The sequence below is a fragment of the Delphinus delphis genome, chromosome 3, assembly GCF_949987515.2.
Source record: "Delphinus delphis chromosome 3, mDelDel1.2, whole genome shotgun sequence".
Classification (NCBI taxonomy): domain Eukaryota; kingdom Metazoa; phylum Chordata; class Mammalia; order Artiodactyla; family Delphinidae; genus Delphinus; species Delphinus delphis.
Genome location: NC_082685.1, coordinates 18858749 through 18881406, shown reverse-complemented (window position 1 = coordinate 18881406; position 22658 = coordinate 18858749). Strand labels below are relative to the sequence as shown.

The window sequence follows — 22658 nt, the reverse complement described above, 5'->3', positions numbered from 1 at the left end:
AAATCCCTCAAATCCCAGTGAAATGCTGACAGGGGGTATACAGGAGACTGCAACTTACTGAAGAAACGTCAGAGTCATGTACTCCTGTCACTCTTCTAGCAGGGCAGATACTCCTGGTATGGGGTGACAGGCAGACTCACCCCCACTATTTAAATGTTCTCTCTCTCACCCTCCTCTTCCACCTTTCTCTCCTGGCATTTATTGTTGAGTGGGTATATAAATGTACATTGAAACTCAGGCTCCCACTCTCTAAACCGGGATGGAATCCTCTTCAACAGAAGTATTCATGTGCAGCCTAAGACAGACATAAAAGTTCACAGCAGCAGAGCATAGTATTTAGGTTCCTGTCAAGGCCAGCACTGCTAAGCTTTGGGAGAAGCAAATTGAATTTTTATTGACCCTCGGAGTACTTAACCTACACAGCCAGCTAAGTTAACTGAAACAACAAAGCAGCATCTCTTTGGTGCTGTAGACCGATGTGATCCACACATTCGAACGTGTAGTCAGGCGACAGAGGTATGAGTCCCAGACCAGCCCCTTCCTGACTGGGTCAGTCACTTACCCTCTCACAACCTCAGTTTCTCAGCAGTGGAATGAAAGTTACAATAATAGCCACACAGGGCTGTGAGAAATAGATGATTTGTGAAGGTGCCTGGCATATAGTGTTACCCAATAACGTTTGTTCCTTCCTTGTATGGAAAGATGGACTGACCTATAAAAGTCCTTCCTAGTGTTGATAATAGGAAAGCCTTGCTCAGGCATCCTTCGGACCAGGAAAGGCTCCACACTGCTGAGGTTTTACAACTGATCTTCTATTCCATGCTTGGGTCCATTGGGCACCACTACCTCTCCCTCATGTCTACCCATGCTCATCTTCATCAAGGAACAGGGGTCCTGGGTCCAGGTGAGAACTCATGAAGCCCTTTGAAAGGTCTCTTGGAAAAGCTGTCTCACCTCCAACCACGATCCCTGTTTTACATGAGGAAAGCTTATGGGAAAATTCTGGTCATTTATCACTTTTCAACAGGTGCAACCACCATTAAACCTAAAGCTTTGCTGCTTGTGAGCAAATATTTGCATCTGATCTAGAAATGGGGCCCACAGGCTAGAAATGACGCAAAGAAAATAGGAGGAAAGGGGACTAGGAAGGGGGGTGTAGTAGCCCCCATTCACAGAGCTAAGCACCGTCACCCCTGGAGCCTCACTCCAAGTGAACTCTTGATTCCTCAGGGTAAAGAAGACTTGAGCATTGTCTAATTTCTTTAAGAAGACACAAGATAAAGATTTGTAGATTACATTGTTACATTAATTATAGGAATGCAAGGTTTCCATAGTGAAAGTAATTCTTAAAATTTGCTGAAAACTTGTGTCTTCACTTATGTTCTATTTTTTTAATTTCTTGAAAAGAAAGAGAAGTAGTAGCAACATTGTATTTTTTATTTTTTTATTTTTTATTTATTTATTTTTTATTTTTGGCTGCGTTGGGTTTTCGTTGCTGTGCGCGGGCTTTCTCTGTTTGCGGCGAGCAGGGGCTACTCTTCATTGCGGTGTGTGGGCTTCTCATTGCGGTGGCTTCTCTTGTTGTGGAGCACGGGCTCTAGGCACGCGGGCTTCAGTAGTTGTGGCACACATGCTCAGTAGTTGTGGCTCGCAGGCTCTAGAGCAGAGGCTCAGTAGTTGTGGCGCACGGGCTTAGTTGCTCCGCGGCATGTGGGATCTTCCTGGACCAGGGCTCGAACCCGTGTCCCCTGCATTGGCAGGCGGATTCTTAACCACTGCACCACCAGGGAAGCCCAACATTGTATTTTTTAAATCCAAGTTGTTACCAGGACTTTTGTAAAGTCCTTGGGAAGTTTTTGAGGTTTAATTAAATTTTGATTGCCTTAGAAAAGGTATACCTTCTTATTTACTATTGCCATTTCTTATGCAGCATAAGAAACAAATCAGTTAATGGTGTTGCAACTAGGGTGTTTTAAATTATCGTTAAACGTTTTTTGCAGTTTGATCATAACTGTAATCCAAGTTACTTATGTTTTAAGAGTACAAAACTGAAAGATAACTTAAGTTTTGGATTCAGATTTACCAGGATTCAACTTCTAGCTTTATGATCTTGAGCAAGTTTTTTAATCTCTCTGAGCCTTAGTTTCCTCTCTGTGAAATAAGAATAACTTTTCTATCTTATGGGATTGTTGTGAAATTGTATATAAATGTGAAGTTTTCCTGGGACTTACCTGGTAGTCCAGTGGCTAAGACTCTGTGCTCCCAATGCAGGGGACCCAGGTTCAATACCTGGTCAGGGAACTAGATCCCACATGCTGCAACTAAGAGTGTGCATGCCACAGCTAAAAACCCGCATGCCACAACGAAGATCCTGCACTCGGTGACGAAGATCCCGCATGCTGCAACTAAAACCCGATGCAGCCAAATAAATAAATAAATAAATATTTTAAAAATAAATGTTAAGTTTTTCCCTTTTATCACCTTTTTCTTGTACTTAGAAATCATTTTAAATTATTTTTCTGAATAAATAATGTATGTACATGATTTTTTAAAAAGTCAAAATAGTACAGAAGAGTGTAAGGTGAAAAGTACATCTCCCTGTCACCCTGACCCAGTGCCCCAGGCCTCATCCAGCAGTCTCTGTTGCCTACATGTACAGTTCCAGAGAGATTTCATGCAGAGAGAAGCATATTCTTTCACACGCACCTTTTTAAAACAGTTACTATCATCATATATGATGCTTCCCCCCCACAAAATCTCTCCTATACATAGTTTTAAACATATTATCTATTGGTCACTGATCTATTAATTTTCCTTTATCCCCAAAGGAAAAAAAAGAAAGACATTTCTGAGGCTTTCTGCCAAACCAAAGACAGAAAACAGTTAGATGACAAGTTAGCCTAGGGTGTTTCAAGAATTAAATGTTAACATCCCTGAAGAAAACTTTACACCTTTGAAGTAAAGAAATCTCAGAGAGAGACTCACAAATACTGTCACAAGATGCTCTAATGGTTACATTTGTAAACAATTAGGACTTATGCTTTTGTGAATGTTTCCTGTCTTCATGTTAACCTTACAAGTGTCCCCTAAATGGCTCTACAGGATTCTCTTTCGTTTTTACATCTGCATCAACTATCCCCTTAACTGTCTAAATTCCTTTTTACAAAAGCTTGCAATGTCAAGGCATAGACAGGCTTCCATTTTCTCTTTGCTAGAACTGAGTCAGAAAACATATACTTAAAATTTGAGACCAAGAATTTAGGAAACAATAGGTTATCCAGAAAATAATATGCAGACCATTATATTCTTCTCCCCCAATATTTGGAGATTTTCCCACATCAGTGCATACATATCTGTCTGCCTCATTTTCTTTAATATTAACAAATGCATTGTGTATTGAATCAGTTCTCAACTGATGGACATTTCAGTTACTTAAAATCTTCATAATCTTTATGAAAGTCATATAGCTGCCAAAAATCAATGATATACAGAAGTAGCAAGTGGTGGTTAATTACTGGCTTTTTGATTGTATCTTACTGTGAAAGCCCTTTTTATTTCATGCTGAGAGAGTTCCAAGTTAAAACTATTTAAACACTAATTAGTGGTTGCTAATTGGGATAGTATACATCCCAGTCAGCTCAATTTTATGGAGTATTTACTGGCCCAATGTGAAGACACTGAAATAAAATATATCTGAGTTGTATCCATGAGTAGTTTTTGGTCTAATTGGGGAAGGAAGATTAAAAAAAAAAAACAACAACAAGTAGGACAACACACATAATCAGGTACTTATATTTTGCAGAGAATTGCAAAATCTTCTCTTTTATCTTTTTAAATTGCATTCATCAATTTCAGGATTTGAAGGTCTAGAAGGGACTTTAAGCCACACTAAGAGAACTCTAAGCCAATTGATAATAAATTGATCAGGTTTCCACTATTGGAAATGTGGTTATGTCATTACTAACTTGTTGCAGTTCAACCATCATACCAAGCACAACCAGCAAATATGGAAAAAGCATTTTTTCAAACATTCTATCTTAAGACATTGAAGAGCTATCAATGCAGTGAGGACTTCAGGAGCCACAAGCCCAGAGAAAAGGGAAGTTCAACAATGAGCATTTGAGGCATTTGCTAATTCATAAACAATAGCTGTGAAGTGACCAAAATGTGGTGGCTGACAGATGGAGATGAGGAGAGCTCAGGCAGTCCTGTTGGGCTTGTGAGACAAAACTTAGAGTTCAGGGCCCACCAAGGAGAACAAACCCTGATAAACACCCTAGGCTTTCCATTGGAATCCCCAGAGGGCTTACTCTGCAACTAGAGGATGAACTAGAATTTGACTAGCCTTCTCAAAAACTGAAGTGCAACTCTGAATTTGCTTAATTTCTGATTGGATTAACGTGACATACCCATACCCTAAAAGTGGTATGTTTCCACCCAAGGCAATAGGAAATCCTCTGGAGGAAGGTACCACCATCAGCAGCCTCAGATTATCACACTTTTCATATATAATGTCTAGCAATCCATCAAAAGTACCACGCATACCAGATGACCAAGTGACCAAAAAAGAGAAAAAGCAAAGAATAGAACTAGATCCACAAGAAATACAAATATTGGAAATATAAGACATAGAATTTAAAATAACTTTAAGTATTTTTAGGAAACCAATGACAAGATGGATAATTTCAGCAACTAAATAGAAACAACAAGGAATTATATGGAATGTGAGGACTGAAAAATATACTAGTTGAAAGTAATAACTCAATAGAAGGTTTAACATCAACTTAAACATCACTGAAGAAAGGATTTATGACCTGGAAAGGAGAAAATATGCAACCTGAAACACAAAAAGAAAAAGAGGAGAAAAATACAGAAAAAGGCATAAGAGAGTTTAGATTGTGGTGAAAAAAATCTAATTTACATGTAATTCAAGTCATAGAAGGCAAGGAGATAAATTGAGGCAGAGCAATATTTGGATAGATAATGGCTGGGAATTTTCCAGAACTAACAAAAGACATCAAACCACTGATTCAAGGAAACCATACCAATAGTAAAAGTGAAAAAAAAAAGGGCAAAGAAAAATTTAAAAGCAGTTAGAGGAATAAAAGATACTTCCTTAACTGAGAAGAAATTCACATAACAAAAAATTAACCATTTTAAAGTGAACAATGGCATTTAGTATATTCACAATATTGTGTAACCACCACTTCTATCTAGTTTTTTAAAGTTTTCAACATCCCAAAAGGAAACCCCCTACCTATTAAGTCATTGCTCCCTATTCCACTCTCCCCAGCCCCTGGTAACCACCTCATCTGTGTTCTGTCTCCATGGGTATGCCTGTTCTGGATATTTCTAATAATTGAATCATATGGAATACGTGACCTTTTTTGTCTACCTTCTTTCACTTAGCATGTTTCAAGGATCATCCACATCACAGTATGCATGTATCTGTGCTTCATGCCCTTTTATGGTTGAATAATAGTATAATAGTTTGTTGTATCTATATATATGCCACAATTTGTTCATCCATTCATCTATTGATGAACATTTGGTCTACTTCCACCTTTTGGCTGCTGTAAATAATACTGCTATGAATTGGTGTACAAGAATTTGTTTACATCCCTCTTTTTTTTTTTTTTTTTCGTAGTACATGGGCCTCTCACTGTTGTGGCCTCTCCCATTGCGGAGCACAGGCTCCGGACTTGCAGGTTCAGCGGCCATGGCTCACGGGCCTAGCCACTCCACAGCATGTGGGATCTTCCCAGACCGGGGCATGAACCCGTGTCCCCTGCATCGGCAGGCAGACTCTCAACCACTGCACCACCAGGGAAGCCCCTGCATCCCTCTTTTTAATTCTTTTAGGTATATACCTAGGAGTGGAATAGCTGAGTCATATGATAATTAATTCTATGTTTAACTTTCTGAGGAACCTCCAAACTGTTTTCTACAGTGGCTGAACCATTTTATATTCCCACCAGCAATGTACAAGGATTCAAATTTCTCTACATTCTCATCGGGACTTATTATTTTCCTTTTTTTTTTAAATTATAGCCAATTCTAGTGGGTGTGAAGTAGCACCTCATCATGGTTTTGATTTGATTTTCCTAATGACTAATGACATTGAGCATCTTTTCTTGTGCTTGTTGACCACTTATATGTTCTTTAGAGAAATGTATATTCAAGTCCTTTGCCCATTTTTTATAAATTGATTTATTTTATTTATTTATTTTTGACTGCATTGGGTCTTCATTGCTGCATGTGGGCTTTCTCTAGTTACAGCGAGTGGGGGGCTCCGCTTTGTGGCAGTGCACGGGCTTCTCATTGTGGTGGTGGGCTTCTCATTGTGGTGGCTTCTCTTGTTGCAGAGCACAGGCTCTAGGTGCGCGGGCTTCAGTATTTGTGGTGTGCGGGCTCAGTAGTTGTGACTTGTAGGCTCTAGAGTACAGGCTCAGTAGTCGTGGCGAACAGGCTTAGTTGCTCTGCAGCATGCGGCATCTTCCCAGACCAGGGCTCAAACCCGTGTCCCCTGCATTGGCAAGCAGATTCCTAACCACTCTCCCACCAGGAAAGCCCTGCGCATTTTTAAATTGGATTGTTTGTCTTTTTGTTACTGAGTTGCAAGAGTTCCTTATATATTTCAGATACTACACCCTTATCAGATATATGATTTTCAAAGAGTTTCTTTCATTCTTTGTCTATTCACTTTCTTGATAATGTCTTTCAAGCACAAATTTTTAATTTTGAAGGAGTCTTTTTTTTCTTTCATTGTTTGTGTTTTTAGGTGTCATATCTGAGAGACCATTGCCTAATTCAAAGTCACAAAAACTTCCAGAGTTTTGTAGTTTTAGCTCTTATGTTTAGATCTTCATCCATTTTGAGTCAACATATGTATGTGATGTGAGGTAGAGATACAAATTCTTTTGCATGTAGATATCCATTTGTCCCAGTACCATTTGTTGAAGAGATTATTCATTTTTCCCTGTTGAATAGTCTTGGTACCCTTGTCAAAATTCAGTTGAGCATAATATATGAGTTTATTCATGGACTCTCAATTCTATTTTTTTGACTCTATGTCTGTCCTTGTGCCAGGATCACATGGTATTGATTACTGTTGCTTTGTAGTAACTTTGAAATTGGGAAGTGTGAGTCTTCCAACTCTGTTTTTCCTCCTTCAATATGAAATATATTACTTTCTTAATTTTAATTTTATTGGAGTATCATTGATTTACAATGTTGTGTTAGTTTCAGGTGTACAGCAAAGTGATTCAGTTATACATATAATATATTCATTATTCTTTAGATTCTTTTCTCTTATAGGTTATCCTAGAACATTGAGTACAGTTCCCTGTGCTGTACAGTTGGGCCTTGCTGGTTATCTATCTTATATGAAATATATTACTTTTAAAGTAGCAACAGAGGACTGACAGTTGGTGTCTTGACAGAAACAATGGAAACCAGAAAACAGTGGAATGAAGTGTTATGGGAAAAACATGCCAACCTAAAAACCTAGGGAAAAAAATTCATCAAAAATAAAGATGAGGGGACTTCCCTGGTGGTCCAGTGGTTAAGAATCCATAGTGCAATGCAGGGGACACCGGTTCAATCCCTGGTCAGGGAACTAAGATCCCACATGCCGCGGGGCAACTAAACCCTCATGCCATAACTACAGAGCCCACTCTGGAGCCTGCACACCACAACTAGAGAGAATCCCTCATACCACAACAAAGAGCCCACGGGCTGCAACTAAGACCCAATACAGCCAATAAATAAATAAATAAATATTTTTTTTTAATTATGATACTCTTAAAAGTTTTTTTAAAAATAAAGATAAACTTATAAAAATAAAGATGAAACAAGACATTTTCCAACAAACAGAAACACTGAAAGGGAGTTCTTCAGGCAGAAGAAAATTATTCCAGATAAAAACATTGAGATGCAGGAAAATTCAACAGCAACATCAAGGGTAAATATTCAGGTAAAATGACAATCGATGTAATATAAAACACTAATAATAATGTCTTGTGGAAATTAGTTGACATTAATTGCACAAAAAGATGGGAGAGGATAAATGGAATAAAAGTATTCTTAAGACACTTGTATTTACAGGAATAATTAAAAACACCAATTTATATTAGATGTTAATAAATCAAAGATACATGTTGTGATCCAGGGTAACAACTAAAAAAATAATGGTCTCTAGGTTAGCAAAACCACTAAAAGAATAATAAATAATATATAATAAACTTATGAGGGAGAATGGAATAATAAAGTCATCTTTAAGAAGAGTTAAAAATAAAAAGGAGGAAAATAATATGGAACAGGTCGGATAAATACAAAACAATATAATGATAAATTTAAATCCCAATATGTCAGTAATGAATGTAAATGGATGCTTAAATACTCAAAGATAAATATAGACTAGATTTAAAATTTATATACATATACATCAATGAATGTGTAATAGTTCTTTAATATGAGACAGAAATGTTGAAAGTAAAATGATAGAAAAATATATACCATGTAAATATTAACCAAAAGAAAATTCTTATATAAATATAACAAAATATGCTTTAAGGTAAAGAGAGACACTTCATAATGATGAAGGAGTTAATCCATCATGAAGAAAACAGTTCTAAATTTCTGCACCTAATATATCTTCAAAATATATGAAGGAAAAATTGACAGATCTAAAATAAGACAGTTCCACTATCACAGTGGGAATTTTATTTTTTTAATTAATTAATTTTATTTATTTATTTTTGGCTGTGTTGTGTCTTTGCTGCTGCACTCAGGCTTTCTCTAGTTGTGGCGAGCGGGGGCTACTCTTCATTGCGGTGCACGGGCTTCTCATTGCAGTGGCGCCTCTTGTTCTCTTGTTGAGCACAGGCTGTAGTTACCTGGGCTTCAGTAGTTGTGGCACAGGGGCTCAGTAGTTGTGGCTCACGGGCTCTAGAGCGCAGGCTCAGTTGTTGTGGCATACAGGCTTAGTTGCTCCGCGGCATGTGGGATCTTCCCAGGCCAGGGATTGAACCCGTGTCCCCTGCATTGGCAGGCAGATTCTTAACCACTGTGCCACCACCAGGGAAGTCCCAGTGGGAATTTTAAACACACCTCTTGGTAACAAGCAGAGAAATACTCATTAAGGATCTAGATTTGAACAACATAATTAATAGACAAAATGTAATTGACATATATATGGCACTCGTCAACTACAGGATATATATTATTTTCAAGTGTACATAGATCATTTACTAGAATAGACCATATTCTTGGTGATAAAGCAAATGTCAACAAATATATAAGGATTGATGTCATACAGAGTATGTTTTCTGACCACTGGAATTAAGTTAGAAATCAATAACAAAAAGATATTGGAATGATAGGAATCAAGTAATAAACTTCTAAAAAAAAACCTCATGAGTCAAGAAATTGCAGCTGTAATTATAAAAAAAATTTTTAATTGAATGCCAATAAAATCACAGCATATCAAAACTTGTGTGATGGGGCTTCCCTGGTGGCTCAGTGGTTGAGAGTCCGCCTGCCGATGCAGGGGACGCGGGTTCGTGCCGCGGTCCGGGAGGATGCCACATGCCGCAGAGCGGCCGGAGCCTGTGCTCCGCAACGGGAGGGGCCGCAGCGGTGAGAGGCCCGCGTACCGCAAAAAAAAAAAAAACTTGTGTGATGCAGCTAAAGCCATGTTAGAGGGAAATCTGTGGCTTTAAATGCATATATTAGAACAGAAGAAAGGCTAAAAATCAGTTTTGTAAGCATTCCTCTCAGTTAAAGAACAGCAAACTGAATCAAAGGAAATAATAAAGATCATAAATTAATTTACTAGAAAACAAATATACAGTAGAAAAAAAATTAACCAAGTAAAAGTTGTTTCTTTGAAAAGACTAATAAAATTGACAACCTCTGCTGATCAAGAAAAAAGACCCAAATGACCCATAAGAAGAACAAAAAAGAGGACATCAGTACAGAGCTTACATACATTAAAAATAAGAATAATAAAGTTCATAAAAGCAGAAAGTAAAATGGTAGTCACCAGGGATCAGAAGGAGGGGGGGAAATGGAAATTGTTGTTTAATGGGTATAGATTTCAGATTTGCAAGGTGAAAAAGTTCTTCAGATGTTTCACAACAATGTGAATATACTTAACACTACTCAACTATACACTTAAAAATGGTTAAGATGGCAAATTTTATGTTATGTTTTTTACTATAATAAAAAAATTAATAATAAGAGTATTATGACAACTTTGTGTTAAGAATCTCTGAAATTTAAATGAAAATGGACAAATTCCTTGAAAAATACTAATTACCAAAATTGACACAGAAGAAACAGGAAATCTGAATTCTCCTACATCTAAGTAATAAATTAAAGTCATATTTTAAAATCTTCCCTCAAAGAAAAACTCTAGGGGTAGGAGATTAACAGGTACAAACTACTATGTATAAAATAAGCAAGATACAAGGATATAGTGTACAGCACAGGGAATATAGCCAAATTTTATAATAATTTTAAATGGAGTATAATCTATAAAAATATTGAATCACTATGCTGTATACCTGAAACTAATGTAACATTATAGATATTATATTATTAATGTTATAACATCAACTATAATTTTTTAAATAATTAATTAATTTAAAAAAAATTTTTAAACTCTAGGCCTAGGTGGTTTCACTGATGAATTGTTTATAACATCTAAGGAAGAAATAAAACAGTCTTACACAAATTTGTCCAGAGAAGAGAAAAAGAGGAATACTTCCAAGTCCTTCACTGAGAGCAGCATAACACTAACACCAAATCATGACAAAGACATTACAAAAAGGAAAATTACAAGTTAATTTACTATATGAATATAGATACAAATATTCTAAATAAAATATTAGCTAAATGAATCTGACAATATATAAGTAGGAAAAATTACAGCCAAGTTAGATTTGTTAAAAAATGCAAGGTTGAAAATCAGTGCGATTCAACACATTAACAGAATGAAAGTGAAAAGTCGTATTTTTATCTTAACAGATACAGAAAAGACATTTGCACATAGGTTATACCTCAAGAGTTCACTTAATAACATTACATAGCCAATAACAAAAATAATAATAATCAGTTAATCAGTAAATAGGATGTTTCCAGGTGTTGAAAAATATGCTGTGCTTTCTTGGCAAAGCCAGCATCATGCCTTTCTCTGAAATTCAGCTGCTTGTGTGTTCCTCTCTTGATATTATATTTTTCTCAAGTAAACTGGTTAATAGCTGGGTAGATTACTGAGTAAATTCTGACCCATTATTTATTACCAAAGATTTAGTGTCAGCTGATCAGTATACTAACACAAAAACTTAGGTCATTTCCACTTCTGGCAGCTTTAGTTCTTCCTGCAGAGCAGGAAGCCTCTTCTTTTGCTGGGTTTCTTTTGTTTGTTTGGTTTGGTTTTTAAATCTTTAATCCTGGGACTTCCCTGATGGCACAGTAGATAAGACTCTGCCCAATTCAGGGGGCCCAGGTTGGATCCCTGGTCAGGGAACTAGATCCCACATGCGTGCCGCAACTAAGAGTTCACATGCCACAACTAAGGAGCTTGTGAGCCACAACTAAGGAGCCCTGGAGCCACAACTAAGGGGCCTGCCTGCTGCAACTAAGACCCTGTGCAACCAAATTTTAAAAAAAATCTTTAACCCTTTAGCCCTGTTGGACTATGCAGATTCCTCTGAGGGTTGAGACTCAGCTGTCAGAGATCAAAGATCCCATCTTTTACTTGGGACTCCTCTAAGAGGTCTGCTTATACAGATGGTAAGCATCTTTGAATTCATCCCAGTTTTTTAAATGTAGAAGTTTTTAATATAGGAAAGTTAAACAAGAAAATAGAAATGGTCCTACTACTCATACTAGTGCATGAAATGCTTTCATTTAATACTTGTCTATACTCCTTATAACAGCCTTCCTCTCCTCCCTGCCCATCATATCATTTGAACAATAAGAACAAAGTTACAGAACTTATAATACCTGATTTCAAGATTTAAAAAGCTGTAGTAATCAAGACAGTGTTATATTAGTGTAAAGATAGACAAACGAATTGCTGGAATAATGCCCAGAAAAAGACCATACACATTGATCAATGGATTTTCAACCAAAGTGCCAAGGCAATTCTATTGGGAAAGGATAATCTTATAAACAAATGATGCTGGAACAATTAAATATCCATAGGCAAAAGCTGAACTTCAACCTTTATTTCTCACCATATACAAAAATGTATTTGAAGTGGATCATCTAAATGTAAGAGCTAAAAATATAAAACATGAACACATAGGAGAAAATTTTAATGACCTTGGATTTGGCTAATATTTTTTTATTCAGACACAAAAAGCACAAACTATAAAAGGAAAAATCAATAAATTGGATTTTATCAAAATTCAAAACTTTTTCCTTTTCAAAGGGCATTGTTATAAAAATTAAAAGGCAAGCTACAGACCAGGAGAAAATATTTGCAAAACATATATCTGACAAAGGACTTGTTTCTAGAATTTTTTTTAAAAAAAATCTTACAAGTCAATAATAGGAAGACAACTCAATTTTTTTAGTGGGCAAAAGATTTGAACAAAAGCCTTCACAAAAGAAGGCTAATAAGCACAGGAAAAGATGCCAAATATCAGAGAAATGCAAACTAAAACCACAATGAGATACTGCTACACTCCTACTAGAATGACTGAAATGTAAAAAATTGACCATGTAAATGCGACGAGGAGCCAAGGAACTGGAATTCTCATTCACTGCTGGTGGGGTACCACCATTTTTGAAAAGTAAACATACTTTTCCAGTGATTCCACTCCTAGGTACCTACCAGAGAGAAAGGAAGGCACATGTCCACACTCAGACTTGTACACAGATGTTCATAGCAGCTTTTTATTTGTAAAAGCCAATAAATTACCATATGATTCCACTTAAATCAAATTCTAAAAAGATGCAAATTAATCTGTGGTCTACCTGGAGAGATAGGAGTAGAGTTGGAGAAGTGCAAGAATTATCAGAGACACCAGGAAACTTTTGAAGGTGATGGAGGTGTCCACTATCTTGATTCAGGTGATGGCTTCAGGGGTGCATACATATGTCCAAACTTGTCAAACTGTACACCTTAAATATGTGCATTTTGTTGTATTTTGTTGTATTTCACATATACTTCAATAAGGCTGTAAAAACAAACAGTTGTTCAGAAAAGGAAGGACCAGAGTAAGCATGGCTCAGCTCTGAATAGCACAAATAGTCAAATAATGTAGACACAATCTTTTAAATCTTTTTTTTAATTAATTAATTTATTTATTTGGCTGTGTTGGGTCTTCGTTGCTGCCTGCGGGCTTCCTCTAGTTGCAGCAAGCAGGGGCTACTCTTCGTTGCAGTGCAAGGGCTTCTCATTGTGGTGGCTTCTCTGGTTGCGGAGCATGGGCTCTAGGTGCGCGGGCTTCAATAGTTGTGGCACGTGGGCTCAGTAGTTGTGGCTTGCCGGCTCTAGAGCACAGGCTCAGTAGTTGTGGTGCACGGGCTTAGTTGCTCCACAGCATGTGGGATCTTCCTGGACCAGGGCTCAAACCCGTGTCCCCTGCATTGGCAGGCAGATTCTTAACCACTGCGCCACAAGGGAAGCCCTAAATCTTTCTTTAAATTGAAGTATAGTTGATTTTCAATGTTGTGTTAGTTTCTGGTATGATTCAGATATATATATGGATATATAGGTATGTATCTATATATATACTTTTTTATATTCTTTTCCATTATAGTTTATTATAAGATATTGAATATAGTTCCTTGTGCTATACAGTAGGACCTTGTTGTTAACACTGAATTTTTTAATCAAAATATAGTTATATTGGGGCAATGGAAAATATGTGTGGATGTGGTAGAGGGGAGGGGAAAAATCCTCATTTTCCATAGGAGGAGTGTAGTAGATAAAGTCTAAGACTGAAACAATTAGGAAGGATCAACACAGGCATATTATTTAGGGACATGGATCAGCGCAAAGTGGCTGTCTGAGAAAGGAGGACTGGAGATTACTGGTCTTAACATGTGTAGAATTAACAATGTAAATGAACTTTGATATAAATAAAAACTTCTTAATGCATTATCAGAGCTTCAAAGTCACATCTGTCAGTCTGCTCAGCTGATGACTCTGTGCCCACCCTACCCCCACCATCGGGCTCAGCCCAGAACAGGTGCTCAAACAGGAGGTTTGACAGTTCTCCACGTGACCGTGTGTCCCCAGACAGAAGTCTTCAAATGTATAAGTGGAATCTTTTTCTCTTAAGAAAAAGACAGGCAACTTTTGCTTGAAGAACTCCAGTGGTTAATCTCTTGGGGATCCAAGCACTGGAATTTATGTGTTTAAAGTGTGCTTACACTGAGGGATGCCTGTATTCTTTTCATGATAAGAGCCCAAAATGGAGATATTTGAGAAAATGTGATCGTTTGAAGTAGTCTGTGTTCTTTCCTTCAAGCCATGTGGGGAGTATAGGCCTGACGACCTATTAAGTCTGTTTTTCTTGTTCCTTTTTTAGGCGGTCACTTCTTTCATCGGAACTCTCTGTCCCCTCGGAGCCTGGTGTATGAAAGTGAATTCTCCACAATCGAACCTTCTTTGGACATGTATGATGAGAACAAAACCTGATTTTTAAAAATGGGCTGTCACCTCTTTTGTGATTTGATTTATGATCACCTTTCTTATTTTGTATTCTTCTGTCAGTGTCCATTTTGGAAGAATGGCAGTGCTTTCCAAGCACAGGTTGGGGCTTAGGGTTAAATTGCCAAGTTCCCCCAAGGTGAGGCTTTGAGGACAACGTTATTGCCCAGGTAGCCTCATGGCACCGAAAACCTACCCAAAGCTAGCCACTGAGTATGGGCCCCAGCAAGCCTGGCTGTTTCCAGAGAAGAGGCGGGGCCCAGGGGTTAATGTTGCATTGCCAACGTGTCTCTGAATAATCACATGCTATTCTGTGTTGGGGTGCCGCTGGGGGTTTTTAAATACCTTTTGTGCCCCCCACTTATAATGCATACTAAAGCCTGCAGGCACTGCTTCTTACTGATGTAGGGCACAAGTTGCTGCTCCTTGGCCCCCTCTGTATTTTCCTGTCTCTTACTTTACTTCCTGTTAAAGGACCTCTTTCTAAAGGTTCCTAAGAGAAAGCCTTGCCTTTTGTCCCTCCTCTGAGACTGACCCAGCGCACTGCAGTGGAGCTGCAGGCTGTGCAGGATGGGCAGTTGTCTGTGTTGTTGCCAGCGTCCCTCATAGAGCATGACATAAGGTGACAAGTGCTTATGTGACCACTGAAACACTGAAGGCCCTGTCCCTGAGGCCAGTGGACTTGTCTTCTTGGCAACTGCTGAGGTGTATGGGGAGATAGTGCCCAGGAGGCCAGCTGGGCATGGTGATCCCCAGGTGACGGCCAGTGGTTGTCAAAATCAGAATGTTCTGAGTGCTTTCTTGAGAAAACCAAACCACCTCCTTGCTGTTAGATACCATATAAGCACCCGTCTTCAGTCTTCACACATCCAGCCCAGTCCCCTCCCACCAGCCTCAGCTTCAGCATGAAGCAGGCACAGGAGCTTACAGGAAAGCCTTGGTAGCCAGCATGGCAGACATGAGGTACACACATGCTCTTCCCACATGCCTGGGATGACGTCAAGTTAACATCGCAAGAAACATGTATCTTAAGAGTAATCCCAACACAGAACCACAGTGAGTAAATTTATAAAAATTACGCATCCTTTTTGCTTAAGGACACATCATAGTTCAGCCTGTTTCTCCCATCGATATAAGCTATGGAGAGATGTAAATGTAAATCCTTACATCCTTGTATGAGAGTGGAAACTTCAGTTCCATATGCCTAGATCCAGCAGCAAGCCATGCAGAGTTGCCCTGTGATTTGTATTGACTCTGTAGGACAGAGTTTGAAGTGAACACTTGCCATTTTTCGTGTGCAGCTGGCTTCTCCTCTTGTGATGTGTTGCTAAGATGCCTCAGACACAGTTGTGCCTGGAACAAAACCCCTCAGAGAACCAGGGAGTGACGTCACCTCCGAGTGACCAGCAGCATGTTATTATCATTTGAGGCTGGAACAGTGCAGAGTTTTAAGGTTGTAGCAGCTTTTTCTTTTTACCTTTAACCAAGGGCTTTTGTTTGGTTTTCCTTTGTACTATAGTCTTTGTACTGTAAAAATATTTTTGATAAACAGTTCCAAGAGAACACTATTCAGAAAGACAGGTTTGTCCCACTGGCTTTACAGTGAGAGAATATGTCTCAAGGAGATTAGAACTCAGTCTGCCAGAGGTTCCAGACACTCACCTGCGTTTATCTTTGGTTTGGCTCACCTGACAGAGAAAATGGCTTAGTTCTGACTATGTCGACCCTACCATGACCTTGTTTTCCTGAACCAGAACTCAGATCCGAATGGAGTGTTTTCTTCTGATTAGTAAAATCTTATAAAAGCATATACAGGGGCTTCCCTGGTGGCGCAGTGGTTAAGAATGCACCCGCCAATGCAGGGGGCACGGGTTTGAGCCCTGGGCTGGGAAGATCCCACATGCCACAGAGCAACTAAGCCCGTGCGCCACAACTACTGAGCCCACGCACCTAGAGCCCGCGAGCCACAACTACTGAGCCCGCTTGCCACAACTACTGAAGCCCGCGTGCCTAGAGCCCGTGCTCCACAACAAGAGAAGCCACTGCAATGAGAAGCCTGCGCACCACAATGAAGAGTAGCCCCCGCTCGCCGCAACTAGAGAAAGCCCAGGCGCAGCAACGAAGACCCAAGGCAGCCATAAATAAATAAATAAAACAAATACTACATTTCATATATATTTAAAAAAAAAAAAGCATATACATTAAATTTCACTCCAGATATTACTGAAAAGAAATGAAATTACTTGAGATGAAATTAAATATTCAGGTGCCTAAAAGTCCACCTATTAATATAATATTTGAATTTCTGGTAAATCTAGGCACACATTCACTGTCAAATAACCAAGGAGGCATTTCTGACAGGGGAATTCTCTCAGCATAGTGCTTTAGATCCCAGCTCAACACCCTTTTCCTAAAAATTGGGGCCACTTTCCTGCTCAGCTAGAGAATGTCCTGCCTTTGTCAGGAGAGGCAGTAACTTCTCTGGGGAGGTCATATACTCCAGGAATAGTGAGGGTAGCATTTTTCATCCCAAACAACAGAGCTTTGCTGTCTGCTGAGCCGAAGGGAAAGCCTCGGCCCAGCCGCCCCCAGGACCCTGGCAGGGGATAGGGCACCAGGGCTGCTTGTCCTGTGAGCTTTGTGAGAAGGCACTTCTCACCGTGGGCAGTCCTGCCCGTGAGAAGCTTGCGGTGCGGGGAGCCGAGTGCCTTGGCCATGTGGCAAAGTTGGGGTGTGGAGAGGTGCTTCTGCCCTGTATGAGTTTCTCAGTTGTTGCAAGTCTTCCGGCTGCAGTGATCATTAGCCAGGAATAATATGATAACCTCTGATTGTTTTTTGTAGGCTTTGGGGGGAAGGGGGTGGGGAGTACTATTTGAAGAGTGGAAGGGGCAGAGGAGTGAGCTTCTTACACCATAAACCCTCTGTCCCTCCAGTGGACTGCTCTGAGCTGGGCCTGACTCCAGCCTCTTCCTCCTGGCAAGGCCTCTACCTTGTCTCCAAGCTGAGCTGGGTACAGAACCAGCAGGCACCACAGGACGAGGGTGGAGCAGGGTCCGGAGCAGCCAGAACCGTCAGCTGATCTGCGAGGAATTCGGTTGTGACAGTTAAAATGCAAACGCTTACAATTTGGTGATTTTTAACTTCCTAAGGGAAGAACTGCCCATAGCCCTCCTTTCCTGTTATTTTCAGGAGAGCAGAGAGGCGGCTGGCCAGATAACAGCCAAACTGTCCGCAGTACAAGGGTCGGGCTTGGTGGTGTGAGTGGGCAGCATGTCTGTCCAGGGCTGCCTGCCTCTACCCCCTCAGGGGAAGACACGTTCCACCACCAGGTGGTTAATACCCCCAGACAAAGTCTGGTGAGTCCCACTTTTGAAGAAAGGCTCCATCTCCTGGTCCCTCCTCAGCCCTGTCTCAGAGGAACATCATGAAGCACTTCCCTGAACACCGGTTTGAACTGATGCATGCAACAGCCTAGCTTCCGAAAGATGCGGCCGCAAAGGGTTTAAGCAAAATAGGATTACTAAATTTGACTAACTTGATATTTCCTGTGGACTTCATAAGCTCTTCTCCTATTTTTATTATCCCTCACATCCAGTTCTTTCCTTGATCTACATGTTAAATGAAACTGGTTTTAATTGAAGAAAAATCAAAATGTTATCTTGCTTGCTGTTCACCTTTATTATCTAGGCAGTGGTTCTGCTGTAGGAAAACAAGGAGATGGTGTTAATGTCAGGTCACCTTGACAATGGTTGCTGCTCATAAATGTCGTGAAACAAAAGCACTATTTCCAGGAAGCAGCATTTAGAAGGAAAAAGGTAGTAAGTTCTCACTATGTACCAAACACACATACAGGGAGTTAAGTTGAATCCAGTGATTATTAAAATTTTAGCTGTTATGGGAACTGGCACATTAACAACCAACTGGGATATAAGCCCAAATGAAATGATGGTGAATGGTGAAGAGGGGGTTTCAGGGCATAGATGGAAGGGCACGGTGCAGCACAGGGACCCCACCAACAGGACCTGTGGTTGCCGAGGATGCTACACCCCCAGTGAAGACAGGCCAAGAGAAGCTGAGACCAGCAAGGCCGTGGGTTTCACCTCCTGGGCAGGGACGGCTTTGCTATGGGGAGGGCCCAAACCTCTGTTTTGGAAAGAGAGGGAGATGGGGTCAGGGTGAGCTGGGTAGGCCCTGCAATGCCTGAGTGCTGGGGTCTGACAGTGGGAAAGGAGGGAGCCATGAGATTGAAGAGGAAGCCCAGGCGCCAGTCTTGGTGACCCAGTGGTTGTTGGTGGGACACAGGGAGAGAGAGCCCTTGTGGGGACACTTTAGATCTGGGGGCTGGCAGGACCTCTAGGGGAGGCACAGAGATGTAACCTTGGATCTCAGGCAGTGGTTTGGTGAGGCCCCTCTGTGCCTCAGAATCCTGGGAAGCTGTGTTTTAGATGTACATGTCACCTACACCTACCAAAGTAGTCTCCATGTAATCCAGTCCCTCAGGTGCCCCAAATCTCTCCCTCTCCCCCCTCCCACACACACTCACTGGAGTTAGAATCTCCCAGAGTGGGTGTCCAGCCAGGCCTGGGGTTCCTAAGCTAAGTTCAGATGATGATGGAAATCAGAATGGGGTGAAAACTGCCCAGTGATTTGAGAAACAGGCTTGGGATAAAGCCCTGGGTACACTGATATTTAAGGACAGAAGGGGCTATAGACAGCAACTGATTTAGAAAAACCACTGAGTGTAACTTCCCTATTCAAGAAAAGTGGTGTTCACCTCACTGCCATGCCAGGAGCAGCCTCACTCATGCCCAGAGATGGGGTTTGGAGTTATTAAACTCAGCATTCACTCCCAACTCCACATACGGGAGTCGACACCCACAGCTTAAAATAAGTGTCTCTTCCCTGTTAAAGGCAATTGTTACAAGTGGGATGCATCTAGTGTTGCCTTTTCTTTTGGCTTTGTTGGTAAATCATTCCAAAGTCCATTTGGAAAAGGATGAAATGAATGTCGAGTATACAGGTTCATTTGACATCTGTAGATGGTTAAGATCCTTTCAGCAGGACTGGAAAATGCCTTAAAGATTTTGCTTCATAACATCAGAGAAAATTCAGAAAGAAGGATACAGAAGTAAGGTGCCTGTGTTTCCTTTGTGGAACTGTGCTTTTTTTTTTTACTGTCCTGCAAAGCAGCAGGAAAAGCAAAGCATGCCAGTTCCCACAACCAGGGAGAAGGGTTTCTCCCACAGGGGCCGTGTCCCCAACTGGCCAGGTTCTATCACTCCTCTGGGAGTCAAGTCAGGAGGTTTGCCCTCTTTCTTAGGGGTGCCCTGAAAGATCCCAAAAGACTGAGCCTTGAAGAAGAGAGTCCAGTGGGTCCTCACCAGACATAGGGTAAAAGCAGTCACCTGTGTTCTCCAGAGCTGCGTCCCACCAGCCTTCAGTGACCACGGAGGGGAGGCGATGCCAACGGTCTCGACTGCTAAAAGGACACGTCTGCCCAAGACTTGGTTCTAATGGTCTCACAAGGCCCTGGTGGGGGGGCCCAGTCCGTAACCTGGGACTTATCTGGGGTTTTGCCTCTTGCAGTTCCACCATAGCTCAAGCCATTTTTTTCTTCACTCTGACTTGGGGAAGAGGGAAGATAATTTACGACAAACAAAAAACAGAGAAACGTTGAACTTCATACAAACTTGAGAATTAAAGTTTCATAAGGATTCAGTGCAGTTGGAGTCACTCAGACCTGTCCCAGGCTTTCCTGGTCCCTCCCACTGACTCTTCCACATACACATACACAAAAAAATGGAGGTTTGAAGTGACACAGACCCAGTTTGGCAGCCTGAAAGGAGTGACTTTCTCAGAAACAACAGGCCTGGGGAAGCATTGCTGGTGGCTCAGAGGCAGCTGCCAGAGCATGCATGCTCAAGCCAAGGCTGGCGTCCAGCTCAGCTGTAAACACCTTTACAAACCACACACGTTCTTCTGTGGAAAAGCCAAGAGCTGGAGGATGTCATTAGCACATTTTTCTCAGCTGCAGTGGGCCCTTGATCCCCTGGGACACAGCTTCTAGGGTCCCCCCCTCGTTTAATGCTGGGCTGAAACGGCTTATTTGTCACCAGTCCATTTGGGCAGGTGTGTGTGTAAGGAAGGGTCATGCCGGTCATCTGGCAAGTCTGACTGGCCTTCATCAGCTCCTTATCCCTCAGCTGATTATCACCCTCTCTCTCCAGCTCTCTTTACAGCTATTAGTTACAGATGAATGTTCTGAGCTATTTTTTACAAATTTAACCCAACACAAAGTGAACTCTAATTTGCTCTTAGAATTATCCTTCATCCATAATTTGGTCCAAGGATATTTACACTATGTGATATTAAAGGAGTTTTCTAGTGACTCAGAGGTACTGAGCCAAGATGTTTGTGGAATACAAAAGATGTGGGATAGGTAAGCTATCACACCTCAGGCCATATCTTTCCCAGGTGAGTAAGCTGTTCCTAAGCAGAAAGGCCAACTGCCTACTGCTTACTGCCACTGCATCCCACCTGGACCAGGTCAGTAGGTGCGGCCCGTGCCAGAGTCCTAGCTCCTTTGCTGGGTGCCCAGCCTGAGATGACATGTGCCATCCTAGAGAGAAGTGGAGAGGGCACTATGTCTGTTCATCCCCTAGAAGCCCAGGCCTGTCTTGCTGACCCAGCTGGATGAGGGGTACCCTCGGACCATGCTTGGGGCCAGAATCTGGTGTCTTAAGCTGAGAATGGAAAGCAGGGTCTACTTCTGAGCAGCAATGGCTCTGGCTAAGGAAACTCGACGAGTGTGATTACAGAAACAGGAAAAGACTCCAAGCTAGGACATGCTATTTGGAATATGGGGAACACCATCACCTAATAGAACAATCCTGTTCCTGTACAAGAGAAGGAGTTGGTCCAAGTCCTAGGCCACATATGTCACAATTGTTTTTTTACCTTCAGTAGCTTTTATACTCATATCAAAGTTACTGCTTTCATATTTAGGTCACTCAAAGAGTTCCTCTTACTCTGGGTTCCTGCTAACTATGCACAACATCTCAGAGGGTGAGTTACAAAACTATTTTTCTAACTGTAGCAAAGGTAATTTGGGGTGGGGGAGGCTTGGGATATACCTAAATGTAGCTAATGACATTGTCCACCTTGAGGGATGAAAGGGAAACTGCACTTAAATTTAATTCACCATTGGATAGCTCGTGCCGTAAAGAACACACATCAAATATCCAAGAAGCAAAATTGATCATTAGCTTAATTTGGGAGCTCACTATAGGGGGGTTACTTTGTCTAGAACACAGGCACCTGCAAGTAGAATGTGAGCTGACTTCTTGGCAATCAGATCTTAGCCCTTTGAAATGTATGGTTGATGTAAGTATAATTAAGTAGTAAACTTGTATGGTATATACCTATATTCCAATAGTGTATACCTGTATGTGTGGGATTTGCTAATATAACCATTTCAATAAAAACCTATTGAAAAAGATGCATTGGCCACATGGAGTACTGTTGGTGGTAACCTGTATCAGTGAAGACTCTTGGCTGCAAATGTCAGAAACCCCAACCCAAACTGGCTTAAGCCAAAGAGAAGTATGGTGTCTCACAAAAGCTTAAATGCCATGGGTATGCTTACGTCACTTATAGCATGGTTTGGTCCTCAGACACTGACACCAGGACACATTTGCTAGCCTTGCTTCCTCCAAGTAAACTGCATTCTCAGGCTCAGAGAGGTCATAGCCCCATCAGCACAAGAGCTGGTTTACTTCCCCAGGAGACCAGAATGGCATCTCCTTGACCCTGATTGGCTTGGTTGGAAGCACATGGACATCACCGAACCACTATGGTCACAGAGGTAGAATGTGCCATTAGCTAAGGCCAACATGGGCTCTACTTCTGCAGCCCAGGAGTGCATTCAGCTTCACCTGAAAGATAGGAGCTGAGAGTTGTAAGGTGTGGTTGCCACAGCAAAATC

The 22658-nt window shown here is 40.9% G+C and overlaps 1 protein-coding gene across 1 annotated transcript in view; it reads left to right on the top strand.

Moving 5' to 3' along the window:
• Positions 1 to 14684, top strand: part of RNF130 (ring finger protein 130) — a 130709-nt gene extending 116025 nt beyond the window's left edge. Inside the window, exon 8 of the mRNA XM_060008249.1 lies at positions 14553 to 14684. Coding sequence (XP_059864232.1) covers positions 14553 to 14662 — 110 coding nt within the window. The 3' untranslated portion in view covers positions 14663 to 14684. The remainder of the gene's footprint in view (positions 1 to 14552) is intronic.
• The last annotated feature ends 7974 nt before the right edge of the window (positions 14685 to 22658 follow it).